The sequence below is a fragment of the Phyllopteryx taeniolatus genome, chromosome 12 (assembly GCF_024500385.1).
Source record: "Phyllopteryx taeniolatus isolate TA_2022b chromosome 12, UOR_Ptae_1.2, whole genome shotgun sequence".
NCBI lineage: Eukaryota > Metazoa > Chordata > Actinopteri > Syngnathiformes > Syngnathidae > Phyllopteryx > Phyllopteryx taeniolatus.
The window spans coordinates 4,337,919-4,352,688 of NC_084513.1; the positions used below are offsets into that span (position 1 = coordinate 4,337,919).

Consider the following 14,770-nt stretch of genomic DNA (forward strand, 5'->3'; position numbering starts at 1 on the left):
GAAGGAGGCCTCAATGCTCCCAACTTTAAACACTAATATTTCGCTAACCAAATAGCTTGGTGTCAAAGTTTAGAATCTACAGGATCTCAATTAGCTCCCAGCATGCTCTCCCCAATCTGGTATAATCCAGATTTCGAAATTAATAATATAACCCTTCATTTTAGTACATGGAAACAACATGGAATTGACCACCTACAACAACTATTCAACAATAATGTTTTTAGGACACGTGATCAACTGTTCCAAGAATTCCAAATAACAGGCGGAAATTTTCTTCAATACAATAGATTAAAAGCAGCAATAAAAAAAATAATACCAACACTCCAGAGCACCCTCGAACTGCTGGAGTTTGTCAAGCAAATATTGAAGCTTCTCCCACAAAGTAAAAGAAATCTTTCAAAAGTTGATAAATTAATTTCATGTACTAAATCAATGCACTTACCAATCACCAAATGGGAAGAAGACCTTTCCATGTCCGCTGACCATAGCGACTGGATACAGATTTGTAACAATACGTTTAGAATGACAAAAACACAAATATACAGCTTAAGCAATATAAAGTGCTCCATAGAACAGACTTTACTCAGTACACTATGCATAAAATTGCCTTTTTTCCATCTAATATATGCGCGGAATGCAGCAAAAATACCTCATTTCGTGCTATATGGGGATGCGCACCAATTCAATACTTTTGGTCTTTGGTTACACAAAAACGCTTACATTTTGAATTTCAGGATTCCACTTTCCCCAACATTGTGCATACTTGGCGACTTAAGCATAATCGACCTCCCTAACAAATATTCATAATCATTACTTGTCGCAGTAGCTACTGCTAAGAAAACAATTCTATTAAACTGGAAGAACAAACAAGCTATTAACATCAATCAGTGGCCAAATTTCATTATAGAATATATTGTGTTTGAAAAAATATCAGCAGAACAAAAAAATCAATTACATATATCGCTGGTCACCTTTCCTCAACATGCTAAATCTAGACTCTTGATTCATTCCCCTGGGTAGGGTGCCATTTGAAAATAACAAGACTATCTTCGTAAGTGTGAAAGTAAACTTTTGAATTTTGTCTTCTATGTTGTCAAGGTTGTTGTTGTTTTTATTATTATTCTACAACCCCAATTCCAATGAAGTTGGGACGTTGTGTTAAACATAAATAAAAACAGAATATAATGATTTGCAAATCATGTTCAACCTATATTTAATTGAATACACTACAAAGACAAGATATTTAATGTTCACATGTTCCACATTTCAAATTTTTGTTGGAAATTGTGGCCGTCGTATCCTCTGGGCCAAAGAGGAAAAGAACCATCCGGTCTGTTATGGATGCTAAGTTCAAAAGCCAGCATCTGTGATGGTATGGGGCTGTGTTAGTGCCAATGGCATGGGTAACTTACAAATCTTTGAAGGCACCATTAATGCTGAAAGGTACATACAGGTTTTGGAGAAACATATGCTGCCATCCAAGCCACGTCTTTTTCATGGACGCCCCTGCTTATTTCAGCAAGACAATGCCAAATCACATTCTGTACGTGTTACAACAGCGTGGCTTCGTAGTAAAAGAGTGTGGGTACTATACTGGCCTGCTTACAGTCCAGACGTGTCTCCTATTGAAAACGTGTGGCGCATTATGAAGCGTAAAATACGACAATGGAGACCCTGGACTGTTGAACAGCTGAAGCTGTACATTAAATAAGAATGGGAAAGAATTCCACCTACAAAGCTTCAACAATTAGTGTCCTCAGTTCCCAAACGTTTATTGAATGTTGTTAAAAGAAAAGGTGATGTAACACAGTGGTAAACATGACCCTGTCCCAGCTTTTTTGGAACATGTTGCAGCCATAAAATTCAAAGTTAATGATTATTTGCTAAAAACAATAAAGTTTATCAGTTTGAACATTAAATATATTTGTAGTGTATTCAATTAAATATAGGTTGAACATGATATGCAAATCATTGTATTCTGTTTTTATGTTTAACACAATGTCCCAACTTCATTGGAATTGGGGTTGTATATGTTTATAAGGAGATCTGGGCGTGTATCTCTGAGTTGTATCACACAAAAAGTATGCAGTGTTGTGTAAGCGTGGAGCCAGTAATTTCTATCAAAATCAGTGTGTTGTAATGTAACGAGAGAGAGGTAGCAGTTTAGAACTAGTGTAAAATAGTTTCTCACAGCATTGTGTTCGACGGGCTAAAATTAGTAATAGTTCCACTTTTGTGATCACAACAAAAAATATTTTCCCCTCCCTTCTCAGTAAGAGGTCGACAGTTTGTTATTCATTTCTTGAGATTTATTGCTGATGCACAAGATTCAAACAAGACATTTTATAAATTACTGCAATGAATTATACAAACACACAAATCTGTGCAGGATGTGGATACAGTGAGCTCTTCAACCCTCTACATCGTCTGAACATACTTGACACTGCCACGCCATCTCCTTTCTGCATTTGCCACGTGTATTTGTAGCAATCAACACAGCGCACAGTGACGTGATTGTTCTTGCACCGAAGGTTTTTCGAAGCATGCTTTTCGAGTGACAAAACAGAGGAAATTCTGTAAGCGACTCGACACTGTTCTTCTGACCAACGCAGTTGGCTCTCCATCTGCAGCGTAAGATTCAATTGGCCTGTGATAGTGATGCCTTCCGATCTGTTCTTCACGCCACACTGTGCCATCTTTTGACTTCTCTGTTGGCCCGGTGTGTGTCTCCAGTCGACCTCTTTTTTCTGGTGGCGGTGAAGTCTCCTCATCTGTAGGGTGATCATATTTTTTAGATGTGAGCAATGAAATTTGATGTGAGCTATAAAAACTTCAACCAAGGTTAGAAATCTACGCAAAGATATCATTTGAATTATAATTCTAAAACATCAAGTATGCTTCCTCTGTATTGATTTAGCATTGTTTTTGTCTTTTCCTAAAACACAACTGCCATAATCAACAAATGAAAATAGGATGTTTAGGAAATTTATGAGTCTGAACTGAGCTCAAGGCCAATGTCTTCTATATCTGAGTCGCAAGGGTTGACTTGGTTCAGGATCAAATCCAAACCCTGCGGAGTGCTGCAGACTGTCTGCATCTTCGTTTCCTAGTTGACTGTGCCATGAGCGAGCTAATTATCCATCTCGGGTCTTTTGTTCAGTCATCATTCACGCCGACACCGACCCTTCCTGCACACCACACCCAGGAGGCCTGCTTTTACATTTTCCATCAATACTTATATCTATTTGTTTATGTATGTGTTTATTTTCGGCAGAGATTTTCGCGAGTGATGTAGATAAGCTCGAAATTTGAATGACCTCGAATGACCTGATTTCAGGCCTCGGCAGAAAAACGTCTGGAACTCAGGAATGCGTGGACGATTTTAATTCATATTCCACGTGTTTACTGAGGCACCATAGAGACAATATTACATCCCAAATACTAGAAAAAGTTAGTTTGGCTAAATATGTCTTATTGCTACCAAATTTGGTTTAGATCTTATAAAACTTAAAACCTTTTAAAAGTAATCTTTTGTATCTGAATGATGTAATAAATTAACATACGGGCTAGAACATGTCAAAAATCAAGGAAAATTTTATTCTACGGTACTGCAGAGTGGGGCTTGTTTGTCATGCTGCTGTCGTCCGTACAGAGCGCGCCTCACTCCATCATCAGGCAAATGTTTGTGTTTACACATACTTTTATCGAGCGAGTCCGTCTGATGGTTTGATATCACAGTGCGGTAGTGTGTAGATGCTGTAAGACCAACACAATACACACCCCCATTGCACTGATGTCTCTTGTACTGTGCGACTCTGCAGTTAAATGGAGTCAAGGGTGATACGAGTGTTTACTTGCACGCTTTAAACTCGTTAATGCAAACATCAACGGTAGCTATCAAGTTCATGATCCAGTGGATGCCACTCAAGCTTGACATTTAGATATATATACAATGTAAGTCTTAAGCCTTAAAGTGAACTCCGATTGCAATGACATTTGGTATACATGATCTTTCGACTTGAGGAACATAATGATACAACTTTCGATAATCATTTCCAGATTTATAGATTTTTACAAACGTAATTTCAACATAGACCGCCATTGTTTTTTTCATCACACTGCATTCTGGGTAGTGACATCAAATGGGGATGTGCCCGACGCCCGGACTTTTTAGCAATAGCTACAGTCGCAGCCCCTGGCAGCGATGACCGGTGTTCAGCCATTTCAGGTCGAGCCAGAGTGTGATCAGGGAAATGAGAGAGAGGAAGAAACAAGAAATGAGGATTAAAAAAGAGGGTACAAAAGCAGTAATAACAAAAGCTAACAATAAGACTTGCTCATAAAAACATCTACTAATTTGTACTTTGAGAGGGGACAGCATAGAGGAGGAGATAAACAAAAAAACAATCGCACTTTGTTACTCAGTTTAAAAGTGGACAGAGAGAAGAAAGATAACAAACAGCAAAAACAACATGCTTGTGCATAGTTATACAGGGGGCATGAGAGAAAAAAGACAAAAGGAAAGAATATCACAACTAGTTAAATTCAAAATTTGTGATAAGTTAAAATGAGGGAACACAAAAGCAATAACACAGGTGAATGAATTATTAATAATAATAATAATAAACCTTTATGTAGTTTGAGAGTGGACAGACAGAAGAGGCACCACAAAAAGAAATAAAAGAGAACAATAGCAATAACAATACCTTTTAATATTGAGTTTCAAAGTGGGCAGAAATAGAGAAGTGGGACAAAAAGTAATAACACTTTCTAGTATGTAATTTGATAGGGGATGACACAGAAAAGACAACAAAAGCAATAACAAAGACGACGCAATGACAACACCTTTTGTGACTTATTTCTCGAGTGAACATTGTTCATCACCAAGTAAACTGCTGCTTCCTGTTGATCTTGTCAACAAGCTCCTCTGAATGTGGCGTAAATCCGCAAGCAAGCCCAGTTGGTCATTAAAAAGAGAAAATGAGCGCGACAGCTGCAAGTGAAAATGCTCATCAGTTCCCATCCTCGCTCGCTGTTTGCTGTCTAAAGCGGTTTCCAGCATGCATAAATGGCGACTAAGCCAATTTGAGTGCACACTGTTACCTTCACTGCCTCTGCTTCTCATCTGTGATTAAATTGTCTCAGCGTGCTGCTGTTCCCACACTGGCCATTTGCCGGCATTTGCTAGAGTGACTTGTTGGGAGTCAGAGGAAGCTGAAAGGTGCACTTAGACTTTTAATGACAAATTTTAGTGTTGCTGTCTCTCAGCCGATTATGACGCACCAAGAACAAAATGCAGTGGTGTGAGAAAGTGTCGGTCCCCTTCCTGAGTGGTTATTTTTGTTGCATGTTTGTCACAACTGTTTCCCTTCATCAAACAAATTTAAATATTAGTCAAAGACAACACAAGTAAACACAAAATGCAGTTTAAAATGGTTTTATTATTAAGAGGGGAAAAAATCCAAAGATACATGGCCCTGTGTGGAAAAAGTGCCCCCTAAGCCTAATAACTGGTTGGCCCACCCTTATCAGCAACAACTGCACTCAAGCATTAGTGATACTTGCAATGAGTCTCTTACACTGTGGAGTAATTCTGGCCCACACATCTTTGCAGAATTGTCGTGATTCAGTCACATCTGAGGGTTTTCGAGCATGAACCATCTTTTTAAGGTCATGCCATGGCATCTCAATAGGATTCAGATCAGGACTTTGACTAGGCCACTCCAAAGTCTTCTTTTGTTTTTCTTCAGCCATTCAGAGGTGGACTTGCTGGTGTGTTTTGGATCATTGTCCTGCTGCAGAACCAAAGTTCGTTTCAGCTTGAGGTCACGAACAGATGGCCGGACATTCTCCTTGAGGATTTTTTTGGTAGACAGCAGAATTCATGGTTCCATTTTTCACAACAAGTCTTCCAGGTCCTGAAGTTGCAAAACAGCCCCAGACCATCACACTACCACGATCATATTTTACTGTTGGTATGATGTTCTTTTTCTGAAATGCAGTGTTACTTTTACGCTAGATGTAATGGGATCCGCACCTTCCAAAAAGTTCAACTTTTGTTTTGTCAGACCTCAGAGTATTTTCCCAAAAGTCTTTGGGACCATCAAGATGTCTTCTGGCAAAATTGAGACAAGCCTTAATGTTCTTTTTGCTCAGCAGTGGTTTTTGTCATCGAAGGCTGCCTTACAGGCCATTTTTGCCCATTCTCTTTCTTATGGTGGTGTCATGAACATTGACCTTAATTGAGACAAGTGAGGCCTGCAGTTCTTTGATGATGTTGTGGGGTCTTTTGTGACCTCTTGGATGCGTCGTCGCTGGGCTCTTGGGGTAATTTTGGTTGGCCGGCCACTCCACCGACCACTGTTCATTTATTGCCATTTGTGGATAATGGCTCTCCCTGTGGTTCGCTGGAGTCCCAAAGCTTTAGAAATTGCTTTATAACCTTTTCCACACTGATAGATCTCAATTAATTTTTTTCTCATTTGTTCCGGAATTTCTTTAGATCTCAGCATGGATCTTTTGGTTTACTTCACTTAGGCAGGCAGATCCAATTTAAGTGATTTCTTAATTGAGAACAGGTGTGGCGAGAGAAATTGAACTCTGGTATGATTAACCACTTTTTTTTTTTCTTTTTTTTTACCCCTTAACATTTTTTTAAAAACTGCATTTTGTGTTTACTTGTGTTGTCTTTGAAAAATATCATCTGTTTGATGATGGGAAACATTTAAGTGTGACAATTTATGCAAAAAAATAAGAAATCAGGAATGGGGTAAACACTTTTTTACGCCACTGTATGCGGCGCTGTCAGGACATTTCGTAGTCCAAAAACATAGCCGAGCCAAAATATTGGACTATTTGTGGATTAAAAATAGCCGTGATGTCATGGCATTGTAGGGTTTGAACCGATTAGTCAACTAGTCTTCCAGTCAGCCAATTTACAGAGACATTAGACTCTCCTGTATGCTGCCTTTATAAGGAAATGTTCGACCAACAAGGCGGTGATGTCTTCATACTTTTGCGTGGGTCTGAGAGTACCAATATAGGCTGGTGGTGGATAAACATAGATGTTAGCCTCGCTAGCTTTGCGTATTCCGATCATCGCTTAAAATAGTTATGACCAGCGTCGCCATATGACTGACTTCGAGAAACAACTTTTTTTTTTCTTTGCTGCGAAAATGTTATGTCCAATAATGCATGGACAACAGCTATGTGCTAGCGACAACTTTATTTATATCACAGCACACACCAACCAACATCACGACTAGGGTTGTCCTGATCAGATTTCTTGATCAAAAATCGGGGCCGATGGTGAATTTTTCATTCATTTATTTCTTTTTTTAAAGCTGATCAGTATCGCCTGAAAATGATCAGAATTGTATTTTTTTTTTCTTCTTAATTTCTAAAGTCAAGACTAAAAAGTTTTTTTTTTTAACATGATTTGAACCACTGCTGACTTACAGCTATATGAAACTGTTTCATGTCAGGGTACCTATATTTGAATGAAAAAAAAAAAGTATAATTGAGTTATATGTGCCCTGTGATTGGCTGGCAACCAGTTCAGGTTGTACCCCGCCTCTTGCCCAGAGTCAGCTGGGATTGGCTCCAGCACGCCTGCAACCCTAGTGAGGATAAGCGATGGGATAATGAATGAATGAGACAATTTGGAAGCGCTCATTTTTTCTTAATGCATTGCAGGGGTAATGGATTGGGACTCTTCATCGGCAGATACTCAAAATCAGGTGACTCAGACTCTGGTGCAAAAAAAATTGATTGGGACATCCCCATGCAGTGTCATAACACTTGTCACAGTATGTCACACGGCCATGCTATGCTACAATTGTATGGAAATAGTTGACCAAAAATGAGATAGCAAGTCTATCCTCAAATACAATAAAAGCGCAAGTGAAATAGAAACAGTGAAACATTTAAGTGCTACATTTTTTGGGAGCCTGGCTACGATGTCTTAAAGGATGCCATGGAAGACTAGATTAAACTGGCTTTTGCTCTTGCACTAAGATATGTGGGGGATGGAAACAAAATCACCTCAATGGTTTCGGGTTTGATGATGCTGAGATCAGCAGCTTTCTTCCCGCTGATGTCGCTCTCCACATGTACTACAACTCATAACCATGTCAATAATGTCATTATTTATCACAAAGGCTGGTATTGATTTGAGAAAGTGTGGCTGAATCATCATCCCCCGCTGACATTTTTCCTGGGTATGATACACAGATTTTTAGTCATTTGTCTTTGTTTTGCATCACCAGGTGTGGCTGACGTTGATGTTGGATGCAGTGAAAGTGTCTCCCCTCATAGAGAAAGTGAGCGACCACAAAGACTTGAAGAAACTGCTTAGGACCAGGACCAACGTTCTGGTGCTCTACACCAAGACAGGTATTGAGTCAAATTGTTGTCCAAGCCTGTAGCGGAATTTACTCAATAAAACCTTGGCCTAAAACCTCCCTTTCAACACAATTCCCACCAACAATCGATACTATTTTTCTCATCCTGAATCAAATCACAGCACTGATGTGAAAGGGGAGCTGAACCAAGATGGGGCGACCATCAATACTTTGGACATGATAGACTGTGTGTCGTTGTCTCTTATGGTACAGTGTTGATATACATAGTGTCAAATGTCAAGTTAGCCCAAGGGTAAGTCAGCTTATACTAAACATACGTTTGCTGTTGGCAGGGTCCATAATTAACACTCGCCTGGTGCCAAATGCAGGTAAATTTATCGTTTGGCGTGTAAATCTCAGAGGGCTATCGGTCACATGGCGAATAAATGTTTATACCATATTATTCGGTTTTTTTAGGCTTCATTTTGGTGGATTTCTCCTTCATGTTCCTCTGCTGTCTACACCAGTACTAACGATGCGCACGTACACGCATAACGGAAACAGACGCACACAATGCCAGACAGGTTAATTAAGTCTCGGAAACTTGAGATTTTTAGCAGGAGGCGAGTGGCCATGGCGACGCCTGTCCCTCGCGGCCGTCAACATTTCCCTGCCGGATGCGAGCGGCCGCCAACCTGCTGAAGATGACTGAGGCTTCAGCAAACGAAGCGAATGTGGGTTCATTGTGCATAAATAACACCTGCGATCAAACTCTTGCGGGGGACGCAAGTCACTACGTATCGAAGGACATGACATCTAACAGACGCCGTGATATGGACCAATCGGAGCCAATATTTCCGTATTTAAATTAGGAAAGATGAGTGATCCAGTTAGGGAGTATGATCCCACTTAGGCTGTCATGCTGTGGCACAAGGACTGTGTCAAGAGCAAGAGCCAGACTTAATGGAGTGTGTGGAAGCCAGTGGCATAGGTAGGCCTATTGTGGGGGGGCTTTGGCAAAGATCAAAGATTATTATTTCCATTTAAGAGGAAAGCCCAAGTTTACAGACTCAAAAGGATCAAATAAATGAGAACATTGACGTCTTTTAGCATCTTCATTTTTGCTCTGATATGTTTAGTAGTCCTCATATGGACTCATCTGATTACTAGCTGCAGTAATATATTAAGGATTATTAGCTGTTTTATCCTTTACTCGACTGTGTCAAAGATAACGAAGCCTTGTGATCATCAAACAGATTAAACAGTAATTTTTTAAGTGATTGATTTATATGTGACATTGGTTGGTTGGCAACCAGTTCAGTGTGTACCCCGCCTTTGGCCCAAAGATAGCGGTGATAGATTCCAGCATGCCCGCGACCCTAGTGAGCATAAGCGGTAGGGAAAATTGATGGATGGATGATCGAGTGATTAAAAAAAAGAAATGAGTATCATTAAGAATGTGCTAATTTGGTGTCTCAACATCATATAAGATATACAGCAGTATAACTGGGCATGAAAATAATAAATTATATCTTTATATTTGAAGTTCGATGTTTTGTAATCTATGTTTCCACTGCTTTTACTGATGTTTTGGGTAGACATGTCCCGATCCAACTTTTCCACTTCCGATCTGATATCTATATTGCACCCTTGCATTTTGGTCAATATCGATCTGATCCGATATCAGCAATAATCATACATACTTTACTTATTGTGTAGTAGGTAATTTTAGAAATGGCTTGATCAAGTTATACTTTATTTCTCAAAGAACAATAAATAATCCGCAACTGTAGGTATGAGGAAAAACTGACCCATTTACCGATGGGTTACATAGTAACTTTAAACATAGGAATGCATTGCAATTGAATAAAATACATAAAAATTATATTCGAAAAACCTGAAAAAATAACTTCAATAAAACCAATAATAACAAAAAATATATTTAAATTGCAACATAACCATTGCTTACCTTAAACATAAGCATCTTCTACAATTGAATAGATTAAATTCAAACATTTTTTAGAAAACGCTGAAAAATAAACTCAATAAATAAATACAAATTGTACTTTTAAAGTGTAAAATAACAAATTTCAGTTCCTTTTTTTTTTTTTACTTTTAGTATATGTTGGGAACAGCATTTGTTTTCTCCACATGTGCGGCAATACACTTGAACTTCTGTATGCATCTGAGGTATAGTTTTATCAGCAATGTCGTGGCGGATAGGAATAATGTAGTTACGCTGGAGGTGCTTGTCCTGCCCCCATTTTGCATGCGACTTACATGAGCGTGTGAGTTACTCTGCAATTCCCACCCTTATCAGTCACAAATATCCTGATGTATCCCAGACACTTCTGATGTCTCGATTATCGGTCAATCGCTGTATTGTGATATTATTGGCATGATTATTGATTATGACCATTAAGAATTGTATCATTCATATCAATGAGTTCAATGGGTTAGTGTGGTACAAAACTGATGCGATAAGGTGCTAGTTTAACAGGCTGAGCTGGTAGCTAATGAGGTCTCTTAACGAGTTCATAACTATCATTTAATATGATAGAATCTCATTTCTTCATTTTTTTTTGGTTTTGACGTTGAGGTTTAACATGGTGCCACTCTTATTGTAGTAAACTGATCTCCACTGCTGAACAGCTCTCCATGTCAGCATACAATCGTCCCCATCTTCCGTCTGGTCCTCGCCATTGTGTGATTGTTGAAAGCTGATGTAACATTACTCCAGCCAGTGAAAGACAGGAGATTTTAAACCCCTCAACCCAAACTTGGCGCTCGCGCTCTTTCTTCTTCACAACAGAGGTCCCTCTGTAACTCAATGCTTTTCTTTCCGGAATGGGAGCATGTCCTCAGAGGCTTCTTCTTCTTCTTCTTCTTTTTTTTTTCTGTCCCACAGCTACATCCAGTGACGCCTACCTGAAGCTGCTGTCTGACGTGGCCCAGACGGTCAAGGGCCAAGGCACCATCGCCTGGGTCAACTGTGGGTATGTACTCATATTACAGGATTTTTCCTGGCTAGGAAGTCAGGCAGAGGTGGTACTGGTACCATTCTGGCTCCCAAAAAAGTATTTACCTGTATTTTATTGTTCCTTGTTTTCCTTGAATTGTATATTTTACAAGAATACAAAATAAAAATGCAGGAACCCTGTTTGATATCAAACATAAGTGCATGCATGTACTGATGAACAGCAAAATGAGCAACTTTTAAGTTTGGTTAATGCAGACCTGTTAAATGATAGAACATTCTCTTGAGCCATTTCACAGAAAATTTCAGCCTCCCTTGTTTTAATTTGGCACAATGTCCCCATGCACTCCTTGTAGTTCAGTCTAGTGGAGTAAAAAAGAAAAAAAATCTCAATACTTTTTTTTCTTTTAGTGATAGGTTTTTATGTACTACCTTCTTAAATGCATTTTTCTTTTGTTATTGCTGACTTCTGTATAGCCGCCATCTCATGTTTTAAGGTATCCAGCCTATAGTTTGTGAACAGCTGTCTAACAAGGCCACAATGCATCTGGCATTGATTGGAAAACAAGCCTTCCTAAATATGTCTCAGCCGGGTGAATTTGTCCAGCCACAGCGGATCAAAACCGGTGGTTGTGTGTTTTGGGGTAAATCTTGATGGATTAGGACTAAGTGACGTTGTAATCACCATAAATTACGGTTGAAATCACCGTATCGTCACTCTACTTAAGTCTGCTTATTATTTTTCAGAGAATCAGGTGTGCTTGGTTACAAACGAAACAGTTACAGTACCCGTTTGAAAATTCACTAAATTGTCGGACATATTTGTAGTGGGAAAGAAAATCTTTCATTAGATTTGTTTTAGAGGCGATTCATCCAACTATTTCTCATACAGCGTTGTCCCGTGGCCGCGATGTGATACTGCAATTGCAGTTAAAAATTACACCCAACTTCAAATAACAGTTTTCATGATATCAGAGTTTTTAAAGCTGGAGGCGGCCCGAAATTAGGTGGAGACAGCCGGCTCAAAATTTGATATGCTGGAAAAACCCTCACCAAATGACTCTCGATCGGGTCCAAGATTAACATCTCATCAACAACCATTTGAAGGGCGGAGCTCTTTACTCCGTCCGAACGTCTCCTCCCCCGCCATCTAGCCGCACAATTTATGACTTTTTTTCCACCGGTACTACGAGCACACATTGACAGGCAGTTTATAAATGACTTGATTGCCTTGCACCTGACAACTCAGCAGGAGCATCTGCAGCTTCCTGCCAGAATTTGTCTCTTTGCTGTCTGTCAGCCAGGACAAACCTCAGAGGACACCTAGTACAGGGGCAGTCATCTCAGGCATGAAAGTGGTTTCCGTTCAGAACTCGCAGCTTTGAAGATAAAGATCCTGTTTTGTGAGTTCTTTGAGGCGAGGCAGTGAAGGATTGGGTCCAATCTAACCCATTGTCTATATATGGCCCGTTCTTTAAGACTCCTATAGTAATACAGTTGTGCCTGGAGATACAAGCGATCCGACTTAAGAGTTTTTCGAGATATGAGCCATTTGTTGGGCATTTTTTTTATATTAAGTTGCAAGCAAAGAGGTACCAATGCTGTATGGTGGCAGGGAACTCTACTCACTTCACAACAATCAGCAGTTTGGCAGATAGTGAACTATTCTTCAAAAAAGAGCCTTCAAGTTGTTTAATGCCACTACCGGTCAAAGTTTAGGGGGTTTACATGAATTAATTGAAGTCCAGCCCTTATGCATCCCTTGTCCATTTTCCTTTGGACATTAGCAGGAGATAAGCAGCTTGGCTTTGCAAAAAAAATAATGCTTCGGTTTCTGGTTCCATTTGGTGGTTTAGGGGTTGAAACACACACCAAACACACCACAATGCTTGGATTAATTCAGTATTTATAGGAAAACCATTATAACACATCAGGTTTAAAGTACATTGAAAAACGTGATTTATAATGGGAATTAATAGTGCCATAGAATGGAATAATCGTGTATCGTCAATGTGTTACGTCTCAGCGCTGGATAGAGCCGAAGACCGGAAGACTGAGTCATATTTAGAGATTTAACTGCTGTATATCTGCTAATAATAATCACTTCGAAATGGCAGCTGTGGTTTCTAAAGGGATTATAGAGTTATCAAGAACATTTTTAACATCTTTGTCCTCTGACCTTTAAGTCCCCTAGCTTAATGCTAACACATAATGGGAGTGTCATAGACAGCCTAACAAATAGCATCTACAGTATGTGGCGTACACACTTGACTTAGCAACACATGTAGATAGACAATATAACAAGGCTCACAGGCATATATTAATTCTCTGTGAAAAATGACTAATATTGCTACCGATTACTGAGTCACTTAAAGTAGCTGAGTTAAACTTTCATTGTTTGTCTGTCTTCATGCATTGACTTAATCATGATGTAAAAACGCTTTCTTTACATTGCATAGACCATTTTATACTTAAGACTATGGTGAGTCCCGGTATGCACATGTCTGGAAACAATGAGTCCCATCCTTGGAACAGTAAGTTCCTCCAACTTATCATCACAGAGTACAAATACAGTATTCCTCAGCTATATAACTGTTGTTTCTTTGCGGTCCCGCTATATTGCAGATTTGTATTTGTACTATGTTTTTGTGTTAGCCATTGCTCTCTCTCAATATATTGATTCAGCCTGCCACGATAGCAGATTTTTCAGGACAATATATTTTCCCAAAAACTATCACGATAAACGATAGTATCTTCCCCCCCTCTCAATGGTACATCCTTTTTAAGAACAAACTTTCAATTCTAAAGAACATTGCACATTGGTGTTGTAATGTAAAGCAATACAATATCTTAGATAAATGAAAATACATTTGAATATCACTTTTTTAGTCTTTATTGTATGAATGTTGTCGTGTTATGTGCTGTATAATTTCTGCTGCCTCTTTGCTTTTGAAAAATAGATTTTATCTCTCAATGAGCTTTTACCTGGTTAAATAAAGGATAAATAACACGTAAAATAAGGCCCACCCTCAAGCTGCTGGACTGTGATGTGAGACCTTTACCTGGCAATCCAATGACGCTCAAAATAAGTTCGCTGTATGTTAATTACTGCCTGAATATTGATGTGTGCCGTTGTGCTTATAGTTTATAAACAGTTAACTGTGTATAATTGTGTGTGTGTCTGTGTTATGGGGGGAACACACACACACAACTCCGACTGCTGACGTTAAACGATGTCTGCTGACGTTTAAACGATGTAGCTGCGGTCGAGTAAGCTTTTTAGCTCCAGCCCTTAGCTTGCTAGCTCGTTAGCTTGCCGGCTAGCAAATGTAATAAAATGTTAAATTTCCCTTAAGTGTCCCAGTTCTGTGTCTCTACGAAGCAAACGCCTTTCTGTCAACAGCTTGCTGCGTCATGAGTGGCAAGCATTTGATTTGCTTTGATCTCACGG

At 39.3% G+C, this 14,770-nt stretch overlaps 1 protein-coding gene across 1 annotated transcript in view; it reads left to right on the plus strand.

Annotated features, from left to right (window-relative positions):
- pdia5 (protein disulfide isomerase family A, member 5) overlaps positions 1–14,770 on the plus strand; it is a 78,838-nt gene that overhangs the window by 13,899 nt on the left and 50,169 nt on the right. Inside the window, exons 2-3 of the mRNA XM_061791693.1 lie at positions 8,268–8,394; positions 11,251–11,338. Of these exons, the coding sequence (XP_061647677.1) occupies positions 8,268–8,394; positions 11,251–11,338 (215 nt within the window). The remainder of the gene's footprint in view (positions 1–8,267; positions 8,395–11,250; positions 11,339–14,770) is intronic.